General features: G+C 43.4%; 1 protein-coding gene across 1 annotated transcript in view; it reads right to left on the bottom strand.

Annotated features, from left to right (window-relative positions):
* The window catches only part of SESN3 (sestrin 3), a 163,188-nt gene that overhangs the window by 41,704 nt on the left and 97,522 nt on the right, over positions 1-23,962 (bottom strand). Inside the window, exons 3-4 of the mRNA XM_082244564.1 lie at positions 8,226-8,423; positions 2,061-2,243 (exon numbers count right to left, since the gene is read on the bottom strand). Coding sequence (XP_082100690.1) covers positions 2,061-2,243; positions 8,226-8,423 — 381 coding nt within the window. The remainder of the gene's footprint in view (positions 1-2,060; positions 2,244-8,225; positions 8,424-23,962) is intronic.

Genomic DNA, 23,962 nt, shown 5'->3' with positions numbered 1-23,962 from the left:
GTTCACACCACAAAAATTTCCTTCCGCATGTGTTTATGCATGCGGGTTTTTGATGCCTTTTCAGTGCGTTCCAAGTGCGTTTTTCTCCTCGTTTTTTCTTTTTTCCCAAGGTTTCCTGGGCCTTTTTTCATGGGATACATTCCAGTGCATTTTTGATGCATTTAGATACATCCCGTGTGTTCTGGTGTGTTTTTGGTGCATTTTGCTGCGTTCCAGTACAGTTCCGTGCAGAAAAAATGCTACATGTTCTTTTTTTTCAGCACTAAATAATGTACTGTCCATGTGTTTTTGACAAAGAAAAAAAAAAAATGCACTGGACTGCATTTGGTATAAACTGGCCCTCAGATGTGTTCCAGTACAGCTCTGTGCAGAAAAAAATGCTGCATGTCCTACTCTTTTTTCTGCACTGCGACTGCACTGGTGTGAACTAGAAATAAAACGCACTGGAGTGCATTTAGTGTGAACAGGTAAACAGCTATTTTGGGCTTGTTAGTCCTCCAAGATATGGATACCAAGGTATGCCTAGAATAGGGTTTGGGAAGCAATTCTATTACAACTAAACATTTTATGAGGTAGGACAAAGAAAACTGGCCAATCAGATGACAGCTGAGCTTACTCTTTTTTTATCTGGAACAATCTTGATCATTGGTATAAAAAGCAAAAAAAATAAAAATAAAGGTAGCTGCTATGGGCAACTAAAAACAATGCTCTACAAACTTTCAAAGGAAAAAGGGTCAAATTAGGATTAAGGTGTAAGGCTGACCTTATTCCTTGCTCCTGCATGATCCCTCCAGTGGTGCAACCTGCTCAACAAAGCCTCATCTCTAAGGCGATCCTGGTTAGTCACACTTCTGCCTCCTCCACGTACAATAAAGGGGGGGGGGGGGGGAAGGTGAGCGCTAGAGAAGGCTGGGGAGGGGGTAAGGTGAGTAAGGGTAGATTTTGTACAATTCCCAGAGCTATGCTTTAGGCGCCGTTCACACCATGCCGTTCTGCATCGTGGGCGGAATCGTGGGCAGAAACGCGGCGATCACGATTCGTCGCCAAAAGCAGGATGCGCTTGCGATCCCCATTACTCTCAATAGCACAATTCTACCCCAATTCCGATTCTGTTTTTACTGCAATTCAGATGGCAATCGCCGTGATCGGGTGCCACTGAAAGTAACGGGGATCGCAAGCACATGCCACGTTTTGCGGCCATTCAAGACCACAGGCAGAATCATGGCGATTCTGTTAGCGATCCGGAACACCATGGTATGAATGGAGCCTTACAGATGACCTCTGAGCAAACCACTAAACACACAGATAAAATGCATACCTGTATAAGGGGGTGGTTTTACTTGACAAAGGATTTGTAGTTCTGTCTATCCAGTCCTGCCTCATCTCACAGCACAGCCAAGAGGATCACACTAGAGTTACGTCCGCCATACATGAACAGAAATTTGGCCAGTTCAGCAGGGACCAGCCGAATTTCGATCTGTGTATGGGCAAGATGGTTGTACTGTCGATTGGCTATGGCCACCAGCACTGAGCAGTGAATTCTGACGTCTGGAAGTTTCCCCGCTGTCAGAATACAATAGCTCTACGGGGATTTCCCCAACCACATCAAACATGTGGATGGAAGAATTGAGATTTTTTTTTTTTTCAACCCACTGGTTGAACGTAAAAAAAAAATTGACTCATCTATGGGCTGCTTTACAAAGCTCTTACTCACTCTGCTCTCTCCGCCTATCTGCATGTTCCTTGTCAACACATTTGCATGCAGCACAGGTGATTAGCTCCCAGTCAATGCCTCTCTCACACCTAGTCTGAGCTATGCTGTACAGTAGATAGCAAGAGGCTGATCCCAAGCTAAATTCAGGTACTTACACTATTTGCATTTACAAAAAAATTATACTTTTATTCGTCACTTAAATAATAGACATCTGAATAAGATTGTACTTTGTAAATCTGCCTGCAGCTCAGCTTTAATCAACTTCTATGTGTTACACTTTACACACTTTTGTTCCATGCAGATTGTAGCAGATATGAAAGCCTGACCCCCTGGCATGTTCACACACCTGTATGTGCTCTTTTGTGATTAGCCAAGGCCTGTGTGCAAGAAGTTTGTTGATTTCGTTAAGGTTTTTCAGCCGTTGTGGCACATACTCTAAGCCGTTCAGCCATTCTGGTGATCCTCCCGTGTTCAAGAACTCATCCACATGCATATTTATCAAGTACACACACTGATGTCGCGCTGCAGCCTACAAGGGAAAAATACAACCATGACAGTTAAACTTTATAGATTGATATGCAAACATATGATAACGAACGTGAAATTAAAAGGCACCCTCTTCTCACTATTGAAGTAAATATACACCAATCAGCTATAACTTTATGACCATTCACCTAATATTGAGTAGGTCCCCTTTTGCTGCCAAAAAAGCCCTGACTGGAAGAGGCATAAACTCCATTAGACCACTGAAGGAATGCTGTGGTATCTGGCACCAAGCAAGAGTAGCAGATCCTTTAAGTCCTGTAAGTTGTGAGCTGGGGCCTCCATGGATCAGACCAGTGTTAATTTCGTCGACTAAAACCGACTAAAACGTTTTCGTCGACTAACACAATTCAGGTGACTAAAATACGACTAAAACTAAAATGGCATTTTAGTCTTAAGACTAAAATATGACTAAAACTAAAATGGCATTTTAGTTAAAAGACTATAACTAAAACTAAATCGAAATTTGCTGCCAAAAATTAACACTGGTGCATGCTCAAAGCATAAATAATAACATATTAGATTTTTCACTCCAGGACCAGCAGTAGTATATAATGAGTTTGGAAATTGTAGAGAAATGTTTAAATAATGCATTACAAATTACAATTGAACTACACCCATTTGATTATAGATGACTAAAATGAGTTTTAGTCGACTAAAATGTAGGGCGTTTTAGTCGACTAAAATATACTGGAGTTTTAGTCGACTAAATACGACTAAAACTAAAACACTTGCAGAAGACTAAAATGGGACTAAAACTAAAATGCCATTTTAGTCCTAAGACTAAAACTAAATTGAAATTTGCTGCCAAAATTAACACTGGATCAGACTTGTTCTTCCAGCACATCACACAAATGCTCGATTGGATTGAGATCTGGAGAATTTGGAGGCCAAGTCAAAACCTTGAACTTGTGTTCACTCTTGAACCCTTTTTGCAGTATGGCAGGGTGCATTATCCTGCTAAAAGAGGCCACTGCCATCAGGTAATACTACACTGCTTAAAAAAATTAAAGGAACACTTTGAAAAACATCAAATTTCAATGGGGAAAAATATCATGCTGGATATCTATACTGATATAGACTGGGCAATGTGTTAGGAACGAAAGGTTGCCACATTTGATGAAAATGAAAATGATCAACCTACAGAGGGCTGAATTCAAAGACAACCCCAAAAATCAAAATGAAAAAATTATGCAGCAGGCTAGTCCATTTTGCTGAAATTTCATTGCAGCAACTCAAAATGGTACTCAGTAGTTTCCTTGGCCCCCACGTGCTTGGCTGAATGCCTGAGAATGTCGGGGCATGCTCCTAATGAGAAGATGGATGGTGTCCTGAGGTATTTCCTCACAGATTTGGACCAGGGCATCACTGAGCTCCTAAACAGTCTGAGATGCAACCTGGTGGAGTCGGATGAACCGAAACATTATATCCCAGAGGTGTGCTATTGGATTTAGGTCAGGCGAGCGTGGGGGCCATTCAATGGTCTCAATTCCCTCATTCTCCAGGAACTGGCTGCATACTCTGGCCACATAAGGCTGGGCATTGTCGTGCACCAGGAGAAACCCAGGACCCACTTGTCTAGCCTGTAGATGTCTGTGCGTCCCCCCATTGATATGCCTCCCCAGACCATCACTGACCCACCACCAAACTTGTCGTGCTGAAGGATGTTACAGGCAGCATAATGTTCTCCACGGCTTCTCCAGACCCTTTCACGTCTGTCACATGTGCTCAGGGTGAACCTGCATCTGTGAAAAGCCCAGGGCGTCAGTGGTAGACCTGCCAATTCTGGTGTTCAATGGCAAATGCCAATGAAGCTCCAAGGTGCTGGGCAGTTAGCACAGAGCCCACTAGAGGATGTTCAGCCCTCAGACCACCCTCATGAAGTCTGTTTCTGATTGTTTGGTCAGAAACATTCACACCAGTGGCCTGCTGGAGGTCATTTTGTAGGGCTCTGGCAGTGCTCATCCTGTTTCTCCGTGCACCAAGGAGCAGATACCGGTCCTGCTGATAGGTTAAGGACCTTCTATGGCCCCGTCCAGCTCCACTAGAGAAACTGCCTGTCTTCTGGAATCTCCGCCATGCTCTTGTAACTGTGCTGGGATTCACAGCAAACCTTCTGGCAATGGCACTTATAGATGTGCCATCCTGGAAGAGTTAGACTGCCTGTACAACCTCTATAGGGTCCAGGTATCGCCTCATGCTACCAGTAGTGACACTGAACATAGCCAAATGCAACACTAGTGTAAAAACCGAAACGTTTTTGAGTAGTCAGAAAAAATGAGTAGGGAAAATTTTCAGTGGCCTCCACCTGTAAAACCATTCCTGTTTTGGGCGTTGTCTCATTGTTGCCCATCTAGTGCCCCTGTTAATTTCATTACACCAAAGCAGCTAAAACTGATTAACAACCCCCTCCGCTACTTAATTGACCAGATTAATATCCCAGGAGTTTAATTAACCTAATGCTGTACTCAGAATAAAAAGTGTTCCTTTAATTTTTTTGAGCAGTATATTTCCATTAAGGGATATACATGGTCAGCAAAATTGTTTAAATAGGTATTACATGCCAAAGGAACATCCAGATGAATGGCTGGACCCAAGGTTTCCCAACAGAACATTGCCCAAAGTATCACACTGCCTCCATCAGCTTACCTTCTTCACATATTGCATCCTGGTGCCTTCTCTTCCCCAGGTATGAGACACACACACCCGGCCATCCACATGATTTAAAAGAAAACCTGAACAGACCAGGTCACCTTCTTCCATTACTCCGGGGTCCAGTTCTGATGCTCACATGCTCATTGTAGGAACGGGTCAGCATGGGCAACCTGACTGGTCTGTGGCTACACAGCCCCATACATAATGAACTGCGATGCCCATTTTTTCTGCTTCCAACACATCAACTTCAGGCAAGACATGTTTACTAGATGCCTAATATATACCAAATTTTCAGGTGCCATTGGAACGAGATAATCAATGCTTTTTACTTAAACTTATCAGAGGTCATATAGTTATGGCTGATCGGTGTATATAATTCACAAACAAGACAACAAATGTGCATTCTAATGATACAACAGTGATCACACCACACAACACCCACCATTCAAAGTACTTTTAAAACAATCACTGTATTTTTACAAGACATTAGTTACAGTGCCCACTGCAGACAGGCTAAATGACAACAACGCATTGCTTCCGTTACATAGGTCTCTGATTGCGGCTCTTACGGCACAGGAAGTTATATCTGTAACTTGGTGTTCCTAATGTGCTTTAAGTCATCTATCAGTGCCACACTCCACCAGCACAGTTATTTTATAAATAATTGTAAAAATATAACAAAGGAATAGAATATCCAAATGTCTCTTACAAAAAAAAAAAAAACTCTGCAAATTGCCTAGCTGCCTTGTGTCATCACTATTTCTACTCTTCCCTTAACTACCCCCTACCAGTTTCAAAGGCTGTGAAACTCTGACTTTAGCTTTCTCTACTTGTGCTCTTTCCATGAAGATTGTTTGTTATCATGCAAAGCTTACATAAGGCATACATAATAGCGCATTCAAGTCAGAGGATTTCTTTTTTTTTTTTTTACAAAACCTATGATCAGTCTGAGCAACAGAGATTCATGTTTACAGAGAACCCAAATCAAGGGACTGGTTGTATGTTCCCATGCGGGTAGGTTAGGCTGTGGGAGGAGTCAGACCTGGTAGGTGCTAGCGACCAAGATATTTGTAGAAAAAGAGAGAAAGGAAGAACCAGAGAGAGAAACAGGAGTGATGAGAAAGAAACTGGGGTATGAGATAGATTGTGAGAGAACTGGGAAGAGAGATAAGAAACTGGAGAGATGAGAGAGAGGAAACGGGGGAGATGAGCGAGAGGAAACTGGGGAGATGAGAGAGAGGAAACTGGGGAGATGAGAGAGAGGAAACTGGGGAGATGAGAGAGAGGAAACGGGAGATGAGAGAGAGGAAACGAGAGATGAGAGAGAGGAAACGAGAGATGAGAGAGAGGAAACGAGAGATGAGAGAGAGGAAACGAGAGATGAGAGAGAGGAAACTGGAGAGATGAGAGAGGAAACTGGAGAGATGAGAGAGAGGAAACTGGAGAGATGAGAGAGAGGAAACTGGAGAGATGAGAGAGAGGAAACTGGAGAGATGAGAGAGAGGAAACTGGAGAGATGAGAGAGAGGAAACTGGAGAGATGAGAGAGAGGAAACTGGAGAGATGAGAGAGAGGAAACTGGAGAGATGAGAGAGAGGAAACTGGAGAGATGAGAGAGAGGAAACTGGAGAGATGAGAGAGAGGAAACTGGAGAGATGAGAGAGAGGAAACGAGAGATGAGAGAGAGGAAACGAGAGATGAGAGAGAGGAAACGAGAGATGAGAGAGAGGAAACGAGAGATGAGAGAGAGGAAACTGGGGAGATGAAAGAGAGGAAACTGGGGAGATGAGAGAGAGGAAACTGGGGAGATGAGAGAGAGGAAACTGGGGAGATGAGAGAGAGGAAACTGGGGAGATGAGAGAGAGGAAACTGGGGAGATGAGAGAGAGGAAACTGGGGAGATGAGAGAGAGGAAACGAGAGATGAGAGAGAGGAAACGAGAGATGAGAGAGAGGAAACGAGAGATGAGAGAGAGGAAACTGGGGAGATGAGAGAGAGGAAACTGGGGAGATGAGAGAGAGGAAACTGGGGAGAGGATAGGGAAAATTGGAGAAAGGAGAGAGAAACTGGAGGGATGAGAGAGATGAAAGAGGAACCGGAGAGATGAGAGGGAAAACTGGAGAGATGAGCGAGGAGTCCAAATCATTTGGTGGAGGGGGGATTATGGTGTGGGGTTACTTTTCAGGGGTTGGGCCTGGTCCCTTAGTTCCAGTGAAGGGAACTCTTAAGGTGTCAGCATACCAAACCATTTTGGACAATTTCATGCTCCCAACTTTGTGGGAACAGTTTGGGGATGGCTCCTTCCTGTTCCAACATGACTGCACACCAGTGCACAAAGCAAGGTCCATAAAGACATGGATGAGTGATTTTGGAGTGGAGGCACTTGATTGGCCTGACCTCAACCCGATTGTGCTCTAATTCATCCCAAAGGTGTTCTATCAGGTTGAGGTCAGTACTCTGTGCCGGCCAGTCAAGTTCCTCCACCCCAAACTCACTCATCCATGTCTTTATGGACCTTGCTTTGTGCACTGGTGTGCAGTCATGTTGGAACAGGAAGGGGCCATCCCCAAACTCTTCCCACAAAGTTGGGAGCATGAAATTGTCCAAAATGTCTTGGTATGCTGACGCCTTAAGAGTTCCCTTCACTGGAACTAAGGGGCCAAGCCCAACCCCTGAAAAACAACCCCACATCATAACCCCCCTCCACTAAATGATTTGGACCAGTGCACAAAGCAAGGTCTATAAAGACATGGATGAGTACGTTTTGGATGGAGGAATTTGACTGTCCTGACCTCAACCGGACAGAGCACCTTCAGGATGAGTTAGAGCGCAGACTGTGAGCCAAGCCTTCTCTCCAACATCAGTGCCTGATCTCACAAATGCGCTTCTGGAAGAATGGTCAAACATTCCCATAGACACACTCCTAAACCTTGTGGACAGCGTTCCCAGAAGAGTTGAAGCTGTTATAGCTGCAAAGAGTGGGCCAACTCAATATTGAACCCTAGGGACTAAGACTGGGATGCCATTAAAGTTCATCTGTGTGTAAAGGCAGGCGTCCCAATACTTTTGGTAATATAATGTTTATGGACATAGGAGTTACATAGTCAACAGGAAGTTAAATAAATAAGTTAGCTTTTTTAAAGGGTTAAGGGCTTTAAATAGTTTATTGTTACCGTGCAGCGTGTTTTATTTACTATACAGCAACTAAAAATTAAAAAAATCATTTTACAAGATGCAGCTTTATTTAAGGATGTAAAAATGAATATTTTAATAAAGCAAATAAATCTGTAAGAAATGGAAAATAAAAATACTTGCCATGATAGCAATGTAGTGTCTGTAATGATAAGGCAGGGGTCCATCCATACGTAGCATATAGAACTGCGTGCGGAGGAATGATTCCAGATATTGTGGGTGGAGACTCATAACTCTTGTGATGTTATCCAGGCGGCCGGACGTGCTGTACTCTTCCACCAATCGGTTAACGAGGGTAACCACATCATTGGTTTGGCCAAACTGAAAGAGAGAAGAAAACTTGAGACATTTCCTTAAACAAGCAGCCCCCATAACCTCCAGGTCTACAAAGAAGAAAAAAAATAAAACAGAGCCAGATTCAGCAGATTCCAGATATATGCCTTCCTGAGCTCTATGCTGCCAGTGGACAACTATCCAAGCCCTTGTTTTCATCTCACATTTTCATGTACACCACCGATAAGGAAATTCCTAAAGAAAAACTCATTAACTGTTATAGCAATAGTATCTTTTTCTAAAACTTAGAGGGTTGATTAGATGCAAATGAGCTGATCTACTAAAGCATTCACTAAGAATAAATTCCTGTCTGTATCAGTCCTTCCTGAAAATAAATCTAAGCTAAAATTATTTTTTAGCTTTGGATACAGTATTACAGGATTAAAACAGCTGTCAGCTTTTTTTTTTTTTTTTTTGCCCTATCGATTCACTTCCTGTCCCAGAGATACAACAGGAAGTTAGAGAAAATCTCTTCAAAGTGAAGGGAAATTTCCTTTAGGACAGTGTCACCAGTACATGTGTCCATTTCAGAAGATTTCTCCTCTGTTCCTGTTCCAGTGATGACTGTAAATGTTTTGTATTTTTGTCCTATCCTCATGATGATGGTCCTAAGAACAAAAAGAGTGAAGCTCTCCAGCAGAGTCACAAACTGCAACAAAAGCACTTCCACAGTCTATCAAAAGCCCCAAAAAAATGTGGGTTTTAGATATACATTAAAGTGAACTTGTGCCCCGAGACTATGCGCATGAAAGTATTTACATATTCTGAACAAGCATTTAGAGAAACACTCTAAAACAAGCCCACATTCACCTCTGTAGCCTTCGGTACTGTGGAGAAATTCATCCATTAAATATCACAACCGGGGCACTGAAATCACAGCTCCTTTCCTCTTTACTTTCTATAGGGGCTACATCTTGGCCAGATCACTGACAGCAAACAAACAAATAGCTGGTGTTGTAAGCTTAGGAAACCGACTGAAACCTGACTTTAGAGCGTTTAGGGCTCCAGTACATGATTGCCATATCTGGCAGTCCATAAAGATGATCCACACAATCAGATGCTGCTCTAAAAATCTTGCTTTTTATTCAAAAACCACAGTGTGCAAACGCAGATCAGTTGACGCGTTTCAGCCTACAAGGCCTTAATCATAACTACAATAAGATACACTGTAGTTATGACTAAGGCCTTGTAGGCTGAAAGGCATCAAGTGACTGAATCTGCATTTGCACACTGGTTTTTGAAAATGCAAGATTTTTAGAGCAACATCTGGTTGTGCAGATCATCTTTCTCAGAAGAGTGACTGTGGATCAAGCACCCGTGAGCTCTACTAACAAAGCATTGTATGACCAGTAGCCCAGGACTGTTTATAATATCTGGCAGTGTAACATAAATTTGAGCATTATTGGCCATCGGGGAGCCCACAAGTCTCCTTCCCTTCTTGTTGACCTGGAAGTGACGTGTGACGTCACTTCCGGGTCCCCGTTGACAGTTTCCCCGGCCATCAAGGCCAGGAAAGAATGTAATGCAGCACAAAGTGCATTGCATTACATTCAGTGGAGACAGGTGGAAACATGCAGGTACAAACGTAAACGCACGCCGCCCGGCGTCTACGCCTGAAAACGTTGATTGCGATACACATTACATATCGCCGCGCACGCCGGAATGAGAGCGATAATGCTAGCACCAGACCTCCTTTGTAACGCTAAGCTCATGACCAATAGGGGGCTTTTAAAGAGATGCCTTTGGAAAATAATCTTGTATTGAAGGTTGTCGCCATTTCACGGGGTGCACGCAAATTTAAGGTTTGACATGTTGGGTATCTATATACTCGGTGCAACCACCTCTTTTATATTTTACCAAAAAATTTGATAATTTGCGTTAATATCGTGTGAAATTGGAACTACCACTATTTTATTCTCTAGGGTGTCTGTATTAAGACCATATACAATGTTTGGGGGTTTTATGTAATCTTCAGGCCTACAATGATTTGTAAAACACGCAAAAACCTGCTCTGGCTGTGAAAGGGTTCAAGGATAAGTTCACCTTTAGAAACATGTTACATGTTCCACCTATAAGCTTTGTTAGTTAAATAAAAACGGTCTCTCAAAGCGGAGCTCCAGCCGTTTCTGTGTTTAATAAAAGTCATCAGCTACAAAAAGTGTAGTTGTTGACTTCTAACACACACTCACCTGTCCCACGGTCCAGCAATGTGGCCGCCCAAAGCCTCGCTCCTCTCCCTCTCCGCGGCGCCGGCATTACTAGTGCAGGCACCCAACTGACACCTTGCGGCTTCACAGCCAGTTGCGTACCGCATGTCCTGAATGGCCAGGCAATCTTCTGAGAGCTGTTACATGTCCCAAAATATTTCAGGGAGGGAGAGGGGAACTTCTGCTTGCAAGTGGGAGCAGGTACCTGTCAAAATTAGGTCCCCGCTTCCCCCAAAAAAATTGCCTGCCAAATGTGCCATGTCAGGGGGTCAGGAGTACTTAAAGCGGAAAATCCACTTTTGGGTGGAGTTCTGCTTTAATTTTTTTTTAGCTGGCTCCTAGATTCAGAGAAGATTTGTCAAGCCCTGAACTAGTCATGTCCTTGTGCATGATCCCTTACTGTGATTATTTGAGGCTACATTGCTTAAAGCTGGGTACACACCTATAGAAAGTTGGCCGGTTCAGCAGGAACAGGCCAACTTTCGGTAAGTGTATGCAGCTGTATGTTCAACAGAGGCTGGTCTATCCGTGTATTTTCTGCTTTACAGTACATGCAGCTAGAGAGGTCAGGCATTTTTTGTTTAAAAGTTATTTTACTACCTTACTTCTAGGAGTTTCTGATTCCTGTGTTCCCCATCTAATGCTCTGCTTTCATACTCAGACACCTACGTCACTCCTAGAGGCCAGAGGATGGAACTACAATGTGCAGAGGGGGACACAGGCATATCACACTCCTGAAGTGTTGAATAAGACTGACGGAGGTTGCAGTGCAGGAACAAAAGGGAGGTAAGACACATTGACCACCATACCTTTTATTGCAGGGCACTTTCATCTTTTTATTAATATTTTTTAATTTTTTTGGTAGCTTGACAGGGTTGCTTTAACCATTGACTGTGTTAATAACAGTTACCCATGGTAACCAATCAGATTTCTGCTTAGTGCTGCTGGTCAAAGAAAATGTCCAATTCATCACTCTAGATATGCATTGCAGCATGCACTACTTAATTAAGCCCAGTGTGATTCTTGTAATTCATTAAGTCTTTAAATGTTTTGCATTTTTTAGGTAACAATTATCTGTGATTGTCAGGAGCTATTCATGAGATGTGCCTGCCGGTAGGGGATGCCAATTGAGAAAGAGGATTTTTTGTGCTCACTTGAAAATCCTTTTTTTTTTGGAGCCCATTGAAGGGCCCCAGAAGTCTTAAATAGGTAGTTTAACTTTTACCTACAGGTAAGCCTATAATAAGGCTTACCTGTAGGTACAATTAATATTGTCTAAACCGACACGGTTTAGGAGATATTCACCCTGCATGCAGCCGCTGACAACAGCGGCGCATGCGCTCTGAAGGTCCGGCGTATCTTGCCAGACCTTCAGAGCTCCTTGCCAGAAAGTGAACTCCCGTGCGCATGCGCGGGAGTGACGTCATCACGGCTCCAGCCACTCACAGCGCTGGAGCCGCCGAACCCGGAATAGACGCCGAGGGTACATGTCTGCTCCCTCAGCGGTGTCCGGGTGACCGTGTCGGGGCTTCGTACTAAGTATTTCATAATGTGCTAGTGCGATGCATACTAGCACATTATGCCATTGTCCTGCCAAATTTTTTTTTTTTTTTGGGGGGGGGGGGGGGGGGGTACAACCGCTTTAAGCATTCAGGTTATGCTGCCACCTACAGGAGGATTGAACAATGGTCTGTCTGGTGGAAGCGAGAAGTCTAATAGACGCATAAGCTGAGAGATCGAATCGGACAGACCAAACCAAATTCAGACAATGGAGGGTAATTTTCTTTTTGATAAAGCGGAGCTGGACAGAGTGACAGGAGAACAATGTTCTGGTTAAGGCGAAACGCAGAGAATATCTTCAGTCGGTCCATGCTTAACCAGATGGATTTTGATCCATATATGGGCAGGGTAGTTGTACAGAAGTTAATCTACCGATCGATTTCTATACAACTGTCCTGTCTGATTTTTGCCACTTAGTTCAATCAGTTTAACAGCTCCAATCCTGCTCTGCATTCATTCATAAGTAAAGGCTACTACTGTAGCTTTGATTTGTAAATTACTGTAATTATGTGTGAAGTTAAAAAAAAAATAAAAAATGTTTGCCCTTAGTGAACTCCGATTCATATTTTCTTTAAACCTTTATTCCCTTAGCATTTTTTTTTCTTATTTTTAATTGTTTTCGTGTAAATGTTTTAAAAGTAGCATTCATTCATGTATCTGGCAGCACATTTAGAAAATTGCTTTGTACCAAATACATGATTATAAAAAAGGGACACATTTAAAGAATGAAATTTGTATATTTGTTTTATGTTTAACCCCAAAATATGTAGTTAAATTTCAGTTAAAGCTTATTATTTTTCCCTTTCCCTTAGCTTTTTTCATGGCAGTAAATTAGTGTTATGTTTTTGTAGTGCTGATTTTAACAGTGGGGAAGCACTTTGGCATCCTCGCCTTGGGTGCCCATAGGATCTTGTCTCAGCACTTTCTTAAACAGAATGAAAAAAGCAGAGACTTGGCCATTGATGGTGCCGAGGGCCAGATGCTGGTGCAGGCTGAACTGCAGAAAAGGAGAAACTTATGCAGTAAAAGCCCAGAGATGAACAACAAATAAAGTAAGACTTTCATGTCCATGGTTGAAATTGAGGGAAGCAGACTTTCTAGTCACAGATTTTGAGATGCCCCTGTCCCTTGGAAGCTGGGTTTCAACAGCCATGCTGTTAGAGAATAGGTTACTCCAACATTTCATATTCCTGACATGTGTCTGTTGTGCCATGTACTTGTGTTAAAAAGTATTCTGTTCTCTTTGTATAATTTCCTTTGTGTGAAATATTGGTGATCCCACCAGTCCATCTTCTCTCCTAATTCAAACGGACTACGCTAGGCACATTAATCTCAGCATGGTCAGTTTTCTGGCTGTGCTGGGAGAACAGCCTGCATGTCCTTCAAAGATCAGACTTGTACTGACTGTCCCCCTGCACAGCCATTTACTGTGAGATTCAGTGTACTGATGTTTCTTTACCTCCACCTCTCATAGCTCCTTCTGCAGCTGAGAACAGAGATATGTGATCACTTATAAAGAAAAAAAAAAAACACCTCCAGGTATAAAAATTACTCTCCAACGTCAAGATGCTGCTGGCTGAGGAAATCGGTCTATGTCTCGAATGTTCAGAGCTCACAAGGCTTGATCGTGCAGTTTTAAGCAGAACAAGATCCGCTCTACCTCTCTTGCCAGAGCGAGACTTCTGGTTCCTCCCTGATGATTGATCTACACCACTGCAAAGTTGTTCAGCTGAATCCAGATAAGATGGCTATCCAACAGGTGGGTCCAATGCTAAAGGGACGACAGTCTAATGGTATGAAGCTGCAAAATGGAGGGCTGCAATATCAGGAGATTCCTTTGATGACCAAGTCTCCTTGCCAAGCTCCCCCCTTCTAAAGGATGGTAAGAAAAGATTTCCCCAACTCCAGAGCCATGTTCCTTGGTAACCAAACCGGCCTGCCCAAAGACTGATTTGTCGCACAGAGAGAATTTTTCTTTGCAGAGGATGGAATAAAATTAGGCACCAGGAACTGCCACAAAGGAACCTGTCATCAGCTCCCATCTCCCATGTAAAAATGAAGAGTCAGGTGGCTTCTGGAGCGAAGAGTTTGAATCTGAGATTGGAGAGTCTGAAGCTTCTCCTGGCAATGGAGCACTCTGTCAAAACAAAAAACAGGAGGTCGGGAGACCAAGAGAATACAGATGTACCCTGTTACTCTGTATCCCAACAACCAACTAAGGGCACCATACACGAGTTTGAATAAAAATAGTAAATTTATTTGGCACGTATGCCATAAAAATTGATTTCAAGACAGAAAACAAACACTTGGGTAGTGAACCATGGTGACACTGACACACAAAAAATAAAATAAAATCAACAATTAGGCACCCATGCATATGAAAATATACCATATACTCAAAAAAATTATACCCCTGCGCAGACCAGCATACCCAGTATGCTGGATGATGCGCTGGGTATAATATGAGGACCTCAATAATACCCCTGTGGACCCTGGGGTCAAACAAGACCTGGCTGAATTTAACCAATTGGTGAACTGAAATAGGATGTAGATAATCTTGAAAAGGTATTGGTGATGTAAATAGTTGTCAGTCCGATGACTTTCAATAGATTATAAACATTTTTGTCCAAAATTGAGTCGTTGGTTGCAGTGAGTGATTATCCAAAATTAGGGAGGTATTAAGTATTGTGAACAAGTGGCGACTTATCGATAAGATCATCAGGTAAGGACAGTCCTTAATATTGGAAAAGATTTTAAAGTAGATTTTGGGTGGGTAGTCAGTGTACCTGAGATAAGTAGTTGGTATTGGAAAAGTTTCACCGTCCTGGTTCACAGGCTCAATAGATCATATCTTTACCTTTTCAGTCTAGGTAGGCCAATGTCCTGGTCATGTAGCGGGGGAGGAAGATGAATAAAGGTATAAGGCGGCACGGTTCCCTAGATCCCATAGAGCTGGCGCTCTTACCCGTCGGCGTTCTTCCCCTCCATGCGGTTTAGCCAGCGGCCAGTGGTGGTTGACTTCCGGGTCAGAGGATTTTCCTCCCGGTCGTCACTTCCTGTGTAGCCTGACGGCCGGACGCCTCTACGGGGAACAGCCTGGGGAGCGAAAAAATATGGAACCTTTGCTGGGAACTCAATTGTCGCCTGTTGCATGGGAGCTTGATACACAATGCCGGACGCTGACGCGTTTCACCAAACGGATTGTCGCACAGAGACAGAATTTTTCTTTGCAGAGGATGGAATAAAATTAGGCACCAGGAACTGCCACAAAGGAACCTGTCATCAGCTCCCATCTCCCATGTAAAAATGAAGAGTCAGGTGGCTTCTGGAGCGAAGAGTTTGAATCTGAGATTGGAGAGTCTGAAGCTTCTCCTGGCAATGGAGCACTCTGGCCTGAGAGGTGTCTAGGACGGGGTCCATATGCTGCAAGCACATATTACAGATCTGGTCGATTACATCCAGAATTTGTAGATCCAAATAAAGACATTCAAGACTTTCAGGTCCAGGACAGGTTTGGGAACAGTGAACAGCTTGGAGTAAAATCATTGAAACCGCTCCACAGCAAAGACTGGAGCTATGACACCATGTGGATATGGCCCGGAAGAGCCTTTTACTCTGAGGAGACACAGGAAGGTTTGAGGGGAGGGGGCAAGGGAATAAAACTTTTTTTGAAGCCCTGGGACACTACTTCCCGGGCCCAAGCATATGTACTGCAATATGCCCAAGCGTCTGTAAAGGTCAACAGACATCTCCTCACCCTGAAAAGTAAAAAACACACCTACATGCCAAGGAAGGTTCAACTGAGGATTTGGCAGACTTGGAGTGCCAGACTTTATGGCTGGATGGGGAGCCAAGCTTGGAGGGTCATATTGCTAAAGTTGAGGAAGTGATGAAATGACAGTCAGAGATGGAGACAACTTTGCAGCGGGCTCTGCAATCCCAACCAACCTATTACGGCACTTCCAATCTTCATATAGAAACAGTTAGAAAAGCAGATGCAAAGAGAAAGACCTTGGTTCCTAAGGGGTCCTATATGACCTAAGGCCGAAAACACCACTGGAAGATGCAGTAAACTGATCCTCTAGTTTAAAGGGTGGTGTGCATCACATCAATTATGGACAAAACGCTGTCTTTTTACCTGGGAGTAATAACAGTAGACTGACTCATCAGATGTACGCTCATCCGACAAGGATGAGAGGGCAGAGGACCCAGCTACACTTCAAAGAGTTAAGAAGGACTTCAACAAACTTCAAAGGGAGAGACTTAACAGTAGAGAACATCATAACTCCAAGATGCAGACATCAGTAGACCTGCAACCAGCTCCAATTTGTTAGTAGAAAGTGAGCTGGGGCACACAGGACAAAACAGTTAAGCAGCGCACAGGCTCAGGGTAAGAGGCAATGTCTCAAGTACTCACCAAACCTTGACAGCTAGTAGCTGGTTTGGGTCAGTCACCAGAGGGTCAAGACGGCTGAAGGTGACTGAATTTACTCTAGGCGGGCATTAGAAATTAACAAAAAAAACAGAGCTCCATGTGGCAACAGGAGAAACAGCAGGGAGAGGCTTCAACATTGTATGTTGGGAACTAAAGTACAGGGCGAGTGGGCAGGATACTCAACCAGTGGGATCATCACTCAGTTCCATGGTGTTAAACACTATCATGACAAATGGGAAATAATGGCACCTAGCAACCAATAAAAATGAGGGAGCTTCCAGTTCTTGGCCCAAACAGCCTACTCACTGGTGAGTCTTCAAATTCAGGGCAAGCAAAGAGGCAATGCCAGAGGCGCTTCACATCTAACCTAACCAGAACAAAACCTGTAAAGAGCCCCATGTGGAATCCTGTGCCCGAAGGTCTTTTCCAGGCTAGCCCAATTAGAGAAGATGACAAAAATTTCTAATAAAAACACAAGTCTTTACAAGAAAAAGAGATGAAGGTAAAACGTTCATCCTTCTGGGACACTAGCAAACAAATGAAGCACACTCGTAATGGGAAGGGGTATACCCTATCCTTTGTAAATATCATTACTTTCCCTAAGCACCCAAGTCTCAGGAATCAGGCCAAAAGGAGTGTCTGTATTTTTTTGAAAAAGCAGATTTTACATTTTGCTATCGTTTAACATGCATCATTTTTTGAATTTGTTTTGGTGGCTTTCCTTTTTAAAAACGGAAATGTGTTTCTTCTATTGAGGATAAAAGTGAACCTTTTGTGACTGCAGAGAGGGTATTGGTTTTAATTGGACAGATCCTGTCTGGTAGAGGTGCTGTGAGCTAAAAAAAAAAAATCAACACACAAGTACCGTACAGCGCTTACAAGTCAGAAATAACATTTCTTTAACTAATGAAGCAAATAAAGATTCCCATGAATGCATACATACAGCAAATATTAACACAGACTATACACAGAAACAAAGTTTTTAACAGCCATTAAGTGTTGTCAGCCATGCTTTAGTTTTGGGGTTCGGAGTCTGACATCCCTGTCAATCGGTAACAGAGGAGATTACCCGCAGGAATTCCACTTCATAAATGAAAATCAAAATCCTTTTTAATCTGCCAAACTGCCCACAATAAAGACTACTCTGCTAATTATTGAGTTTGGGGATTTCAAGTGAAGAGTACTGTTAAAACTACAACATACAAAGACATCTTAGACAATTGTGCACTTCCAACCTTGCTGTAAACTTTGTGGAAGGCCCGTTTCTGTTCCAGCTTGACTGTACCCCGATACTCAAAGCCCGCACATTAAAGACATGGTCTTGGACATGGAGGAATCTGGTATTGAGGAACTTAAGTGGGCTGCAAAGATCCTCATATTCAACTTAACACATTTGGGATGAACCAGAATGATGATGGTTACGATCCAGGTTCTCTCACCCAACATCATTACCTGGCCTCACAAATGTTCTTTTGGTTGAATGGGCACAAACTCCCAGAGACACACTCCAAAGTCTTGTGAAAGGAGCCTTCCCAAAAGAGTGGAGGCTGTTGTAGCCACAAAGGGGGCCACAATTCCATATCAGTGCCCATGGTTTTGGAATTAGATGACCAACAAGCTCATTTAAAGCGGACATTTACCCTCCATAGGGAGGTACCCCCTCTCCACCCCTCTGCAGGAATTTGGCTTTTTCTTTTGTCTACTTTTTTAATTGAAAGTCCGCCCCGCCTACCCATTCATGTCACTTGCCTTGGGCGAATGACGCGCGCTGCCGCTGTGCTTCCCGGGATACGTACATCACATATCCCAGGAGGCATAGCCTTTCATTGAAGAACAGGAGGAAAGGGCAGACCTATCGGTGCATCACCGAGAGGCCCACCCACTGAAACCGGAAGAGCCGGTGGGCCTCTCGCTGACATGACGACGCGGGACAGAGTTGTGCCCGGGCATGATCTCAATGGGTCAAAGCTGGATCCACTGGATGGGTGAGTATCTGCAATGTGCAGATACCAACATCAGGTAAGTGGGGCAAAAAAAAAAAAATGGGGGGGTTGGCTGAGGTTCCCCTTTAGGTGTTGTGGCCATGTAATGTATTACATAGAATACATCATATGTACAAGTCAGCCAGCACCCCTATCAATTAGCATATCTGGGTCCCAATCTCCACATTACTGAAGCAGTACAGCTTGGCCAAACAACCGCCCTTTGAGCATGCTAAGTGGACAAGGAAAGTGCAACACCAAACTGAGGAGGTCATCACTCTGCTCACTCTTACACTTAGTAAAAGTGTAAGATTGGTTGCACTGTGCAATGTAGTAGAACTACATGCAGCAAATAGAAGGACAAAGACAGGTACTTAACACAGCTTTATTTAAAAATACATTTTAACAAGCATAAAGCATTACAAAGTGATTCTTTAAAATATCGATCTGATGTTGAGTGCTGGTTCACACAGATGCGACAGATAGTCATTGCATGTGATTTGCAGCGTACTGCTCTGCAAACCACATGCGATGCGAATTCAGCCATACAGATTGTATGGCTGAATTTGTATCGCATTCGGAGCCAAACTCACACAGGATTCTCTTTTGGGTCCGCACCAGAATCGGATCGCATGGGTGTTCACACCTATGCAATCCGATTCATGTCCGAACTGACAGTTCGCACTACAATATGCAAACTGATCTGGGTTGTTAACTTTTACTGTCACCCCCAGCGATTCGCATATGGCAGTGTGAACTGCCTGCATGTTGAGTGCGATGTAGGAACCTGCAGTGGGTTCGCAGGGTTCCCGCATCGCATGTGTGTGAACCAGGACTTAACCTAAATGCTGTGTTCTCTGACATTAAAAATGAAAAAAGGATTTATTGTAGCCCACGTTAATTGTAATCCTGGTCTCTTTACAGCCCTTCTGGGAGTATTTTTAGTTAGAATATACACACAGAGCCTATATTCTCCGACCGACTGGAGCTGCAAGCTCAGCACGCCTCTCACTTTACTAGACAAACCCAGTGACCCCGATCACATGGAAACTGGAGAATGACAGAGACAGAAGGGAGAATGCTGTATATTAAAAGCAGCTCCTGCCTCTAATTTAAAGGGGTATGTCCAGCCAAAACTTTTTTTTTTCTGTTTCTTGGAAAGAGAAGAGAAGAATTAGAACCCCTTGTCTTTTTTTTATGCTCTTTAGGGTTCTATTTTGGCTATGCAGCTTCTGGGATGTGAACTAAACACAGATAAAACATGCATGCAGGGGCTCTGGTTATCAAGTCTTTATAGCCCCTGTTCACATCGGGGTGATTTGACATGTCAAATCACATGCCTAATCGCAGCCTATTGCCGGCAACGGCACCATCAGAATCAGTGCAACGCCGACTTTGCGGCACCACACCGATTTCCAAAAGTAGTTTCTGCACTACTTTTGGCGACTTCAGGGTTGATTTCAATAGACATCTGTGCATGAACCCACAAAGATGTCTTTCAAATCACCCCCGAACTTGCAATCAAATGCGGTTTGTAAATCGTGCGTGTTCAGATTTCAAACCTGCCTCCAATATGAACGAGGGCTAAAGATGATAAACTACTCATTTGATCCACCAGCCTGTGCTGTGATATATGGCTGCACAGAATCCACTTGCCGACCAGTCTCGTACCTGGTACGTCATTGTTCAAGTGGTTGTGCAGCTGCAGGTACCGTTTTTTTACAGCCAGCGGTCACTCTTGTAATAGCAATCGGAGCAGCTAACTATTACAAGCTGCCTTCCATGGCTTGCTCAGGCTCGCCTGTCCTATTGAGACTAGTTACCAGCAGGCGCATCCGTCAGACATCCATACAAAGCCAAGATCGGCTTTGATCGGGTCTCCGCTATGGTAACCCCGAACCAATGACATGGGCACCATTTAAAAAATAAAAAACAAAAAAAACCCAGATCTTGGTGTTTTAAACGCTTTTTTAAGTGCAGTGGGATTTGGGGTCTTCATTAGCCCCAGATCCTTCCATAAAGAGTACCCGTCATATGCATATTGCTATCACAAGCATGTTTACATTCCTTGTCACAGCAATAAAAGTGATAAAAAAAATCAAATTAAAAGCATCAATGTAAAAATACAAAAAAATTTATAATTGAAAAAAAAAAAAAGTGCCCCTGTGCGCAAAGGCCACCGTGTGTGTCGGTCCCACATGCACGCAAACAGTGATCGTCCCATACATGTGAGGTATCACCCCGAACGAAGGGTCTTGGGCAGTAATTCTAGCACCAGACCTCCTCTATAAATCTAAAGTGGTAACCTGCAAAGGCTTTTAAAGCGACATCTATGTATAGTAAAATGTATGCAGTTTATTGCCGTTGCACAAGCGTGCGCAATTTTAAAGTGTGACATTTTTGGTATCCATTTACTTGGCGTAACATCATCTTTTATATTTTACAAAAAAATGTGGTTATGTTTTGGGTTTTTTTGCATTAAAATTCAAAAAAGTATTTACCTAAAAAATTGTGGAACATAAAAAAAAAAAAAAAAAATGCAAAACCCACCAATGTATTCTCTAGGGCCTATGTTTTTTTTTTTTAAAAAATATATAATGTTTGGAGGTTCTAAATAATTTTCTAGCAAAAAATCTGATTGTTACATGTGAACAAAAAGTGTAAGAAAAAGCCTGGTCTTCAAGTGGTTAGGAAGGTAACACCACCAATAAATGTTCAGTCTCAGTGTCACTGCCCTGCCTTCTCTTTGGACTGATTTCCAGGGAAAATGGTGAATACATAACCCAAATTACTTTACCGGTCAGCTGATGTGTAAATCCATATCAGTGACCTCACTCTTTTCTACAGCTGTTAAGCAACATAGATTAGTCACTGACTTGCCTGTAGCTTGTGAATGGACATTGAGAGGCAGCATACTCATAAGGCCATACCCATAAAGATCTCTTCTTCTGTTCAGCCTGCAAAATCCATTGATTCCCCATCCACGCTAAACAGCCCGAATGGATGAATCGCCTGCTGTCGCATGTATTCTGACTCATTGGATGCAGCCATTGTTTGGACTACTTTTTTTTTGCCACCCGGCTCCTTCAATATTTCAGCTGAAGATCGTCAAGCTGGATGGTGTCAGCAGGCCAACCACAGCTCATATTTTGAAATGACCAATCCAAAAATTCAGCCATGTGTGACCACCTTTGCTACTGTAAGTAAGTTTGAGCTGTCGACTGGCAGCCCTATGCAAAGCAATAGCACCCTGACTGACTAAGGCAGGCCATACACAGTGCAAATTTCTTTCCTGCACAGGTTGCAGGAAAGAAATTTGCACAATTGCCCCATCAACAGACAGGGTAATCCCCGTTCAATTGCACCCCCCCCCCCCCCCCCCGGAACGCAGTGATTATCACTAGTGGCTATAGCAGCCACTAGCGATGATCGTAAGAGAATAGGCAGGCTGGTTATATCCAAGTTGATCAACTTGGTACATTCAGTCTGCCCATTAATAGTTTGCATCTCAAAGAGATTTGAAACGTGTATGGCCGCCCTTACATGGGGGTTTATTTGGACGTGCATCCTAAAGAACACAACATACAGGGGTATGGGAAAGATTATCTACACTGACACACACACACATCTACACAGCTTGAACTGGATGGACTATTGTTTTTATTCAACCTTACCCACTATGTATCTATGTTACAATGGGGTTTATTTACTAAAGCTAGAGAGGGCAAAATTAGTCACAATTCTGCAGAGAAACCAATCAGCTTCTAACCTCAGCTTGATTAATTAAGCTTTAGCAATAAAACCTGGAAGTGGATTGGTTTTTCCGCAGAATTGTGACTATTTTTGCCCTCTCTGGTTTTAGTTAATAAACCCCATAGTTACATAGTAGGTAAGGCTGAATAAAGACAATAGTCCATCCAGTTCAAGCTGTGTAATTGCGTGCATGCACGTGTGTGTGTCAGTGTGTGTCCATAATCCTTTCCCATATCCCTGCATGTTGTGTTCTCTAGGATGCTCGTCCAAGAGTCTTCTAATACTCCCCGCTGACACCACCAATTGTGGAAGAGTGTTCCACATCCTTATCGCCCTGACAGTGAAAAACCCCCTACGCAGCTTAAGGTTAAACCGCTTCTCCTCCAATCTCATTTTGTGTCCCTGTGTCCTCTAGGTGCTGCTATGTACAGCATTACAAAAAGATAAAATCAAGACGGATTCAGATATATGGAACTTTATGTAGCAATACATAACTTAATACATAACTTGATTTAATTGTGTTTTTTTGTTTTTTGTTTTTTTTATTTACCTGGAATGTAAGATTTCACTTTCACCTGGCATGTGAGAACTTAATGTAAGGGCCGATTTCCAGCCATTAAAGCTGAACTCCAGGCAAAAAGTTAAATAGGGGAGATAAATACATATCAGGGAGCTACTTTACCTTCCAATGTATTTCAATTTCTGTCCAGCCAGTCTAGAGAGCTATACAGCTCTGCCACACAGCAGGGGTCTGTCTGATTTTGTTCTCTGTGGGAGGTTAAAAACATTTACAGGTCTTGTCCCTCCCCCAGCCTATGACAGGACAGTAAAAGGAGAAGCAACTGATGGGCTTATCTCGGTCACTCTGCTCTCTCCTCCTATTAGTAGAACCCTTGTTAGTAGGGATGCACCGAATATTCGGCCGAAAATAGAGAAAATAGCACTTTCGGTGTTCGGCCGAATAAATCAAAAGGCCGAATAATTTTGAGCCGAACAATGTCAGCTTCCGCCCTGACCGCTCACCTTCCTCATTGCGGCTCGCGGCTCCCTTCTCACACGCCGCCGGTGTCCTGTCCGGCCGCGAGTAGGGGGTGTGACGTCACGCGCGCGTCCCGCCCCCTGCTCCTGACTGCGGCTCCTTCACACTAGGTCCACGCCCCGCCCCCCTGTTCTGTAATGATCCTCTGCTATGATCTCTGTAATGATCCTCTGCTATGATCTCTGAAATGATCCTATGTAGTGATCCTCTTCTATGATCTCTGTAATGATCCTCTGTAGTGATCTGCTATGGTCCTCTATTATGATCTATGTAATTGTCCTCTGCTATGATCCTCTGCAGTGACCACCTGCTATGATCTCTGTAATAATCCTCTGCTATTATCTCTGTAGTGATCCTCTGTAGTGATCTGCTGTGGTTCTCTATTATGATCTGCTGTGGTCCTCTATTATGATCTATGTAAATGTCCTCTGCAGTAACCCTCTGCTATAATATATGTAATGATCCTCTGTAGCTTCCGCCCTGACCGCTCACCTTCCTCATTGCGGCTCGCGGCTCCCTTCTCACACGCCGCCGGTGTCCTGTCCGGCCGC

The sequence above is a fragment of the Pelophylax lessonae genome, assembly GCF_965119305.1.
Source record: "Pelophylax lessonae genome assembly, chromosome: 2".
In the NCBI taxonomy this organism is placed as follows: Eukaryota; Metazoa; Chordata; class Amphibia; order Anura; family Ranidae; genus Pelophylax; species Pelophylax lessonae.
This window is presented reverse-complemented; position numbering and strand designations above follow the sequence as displayed.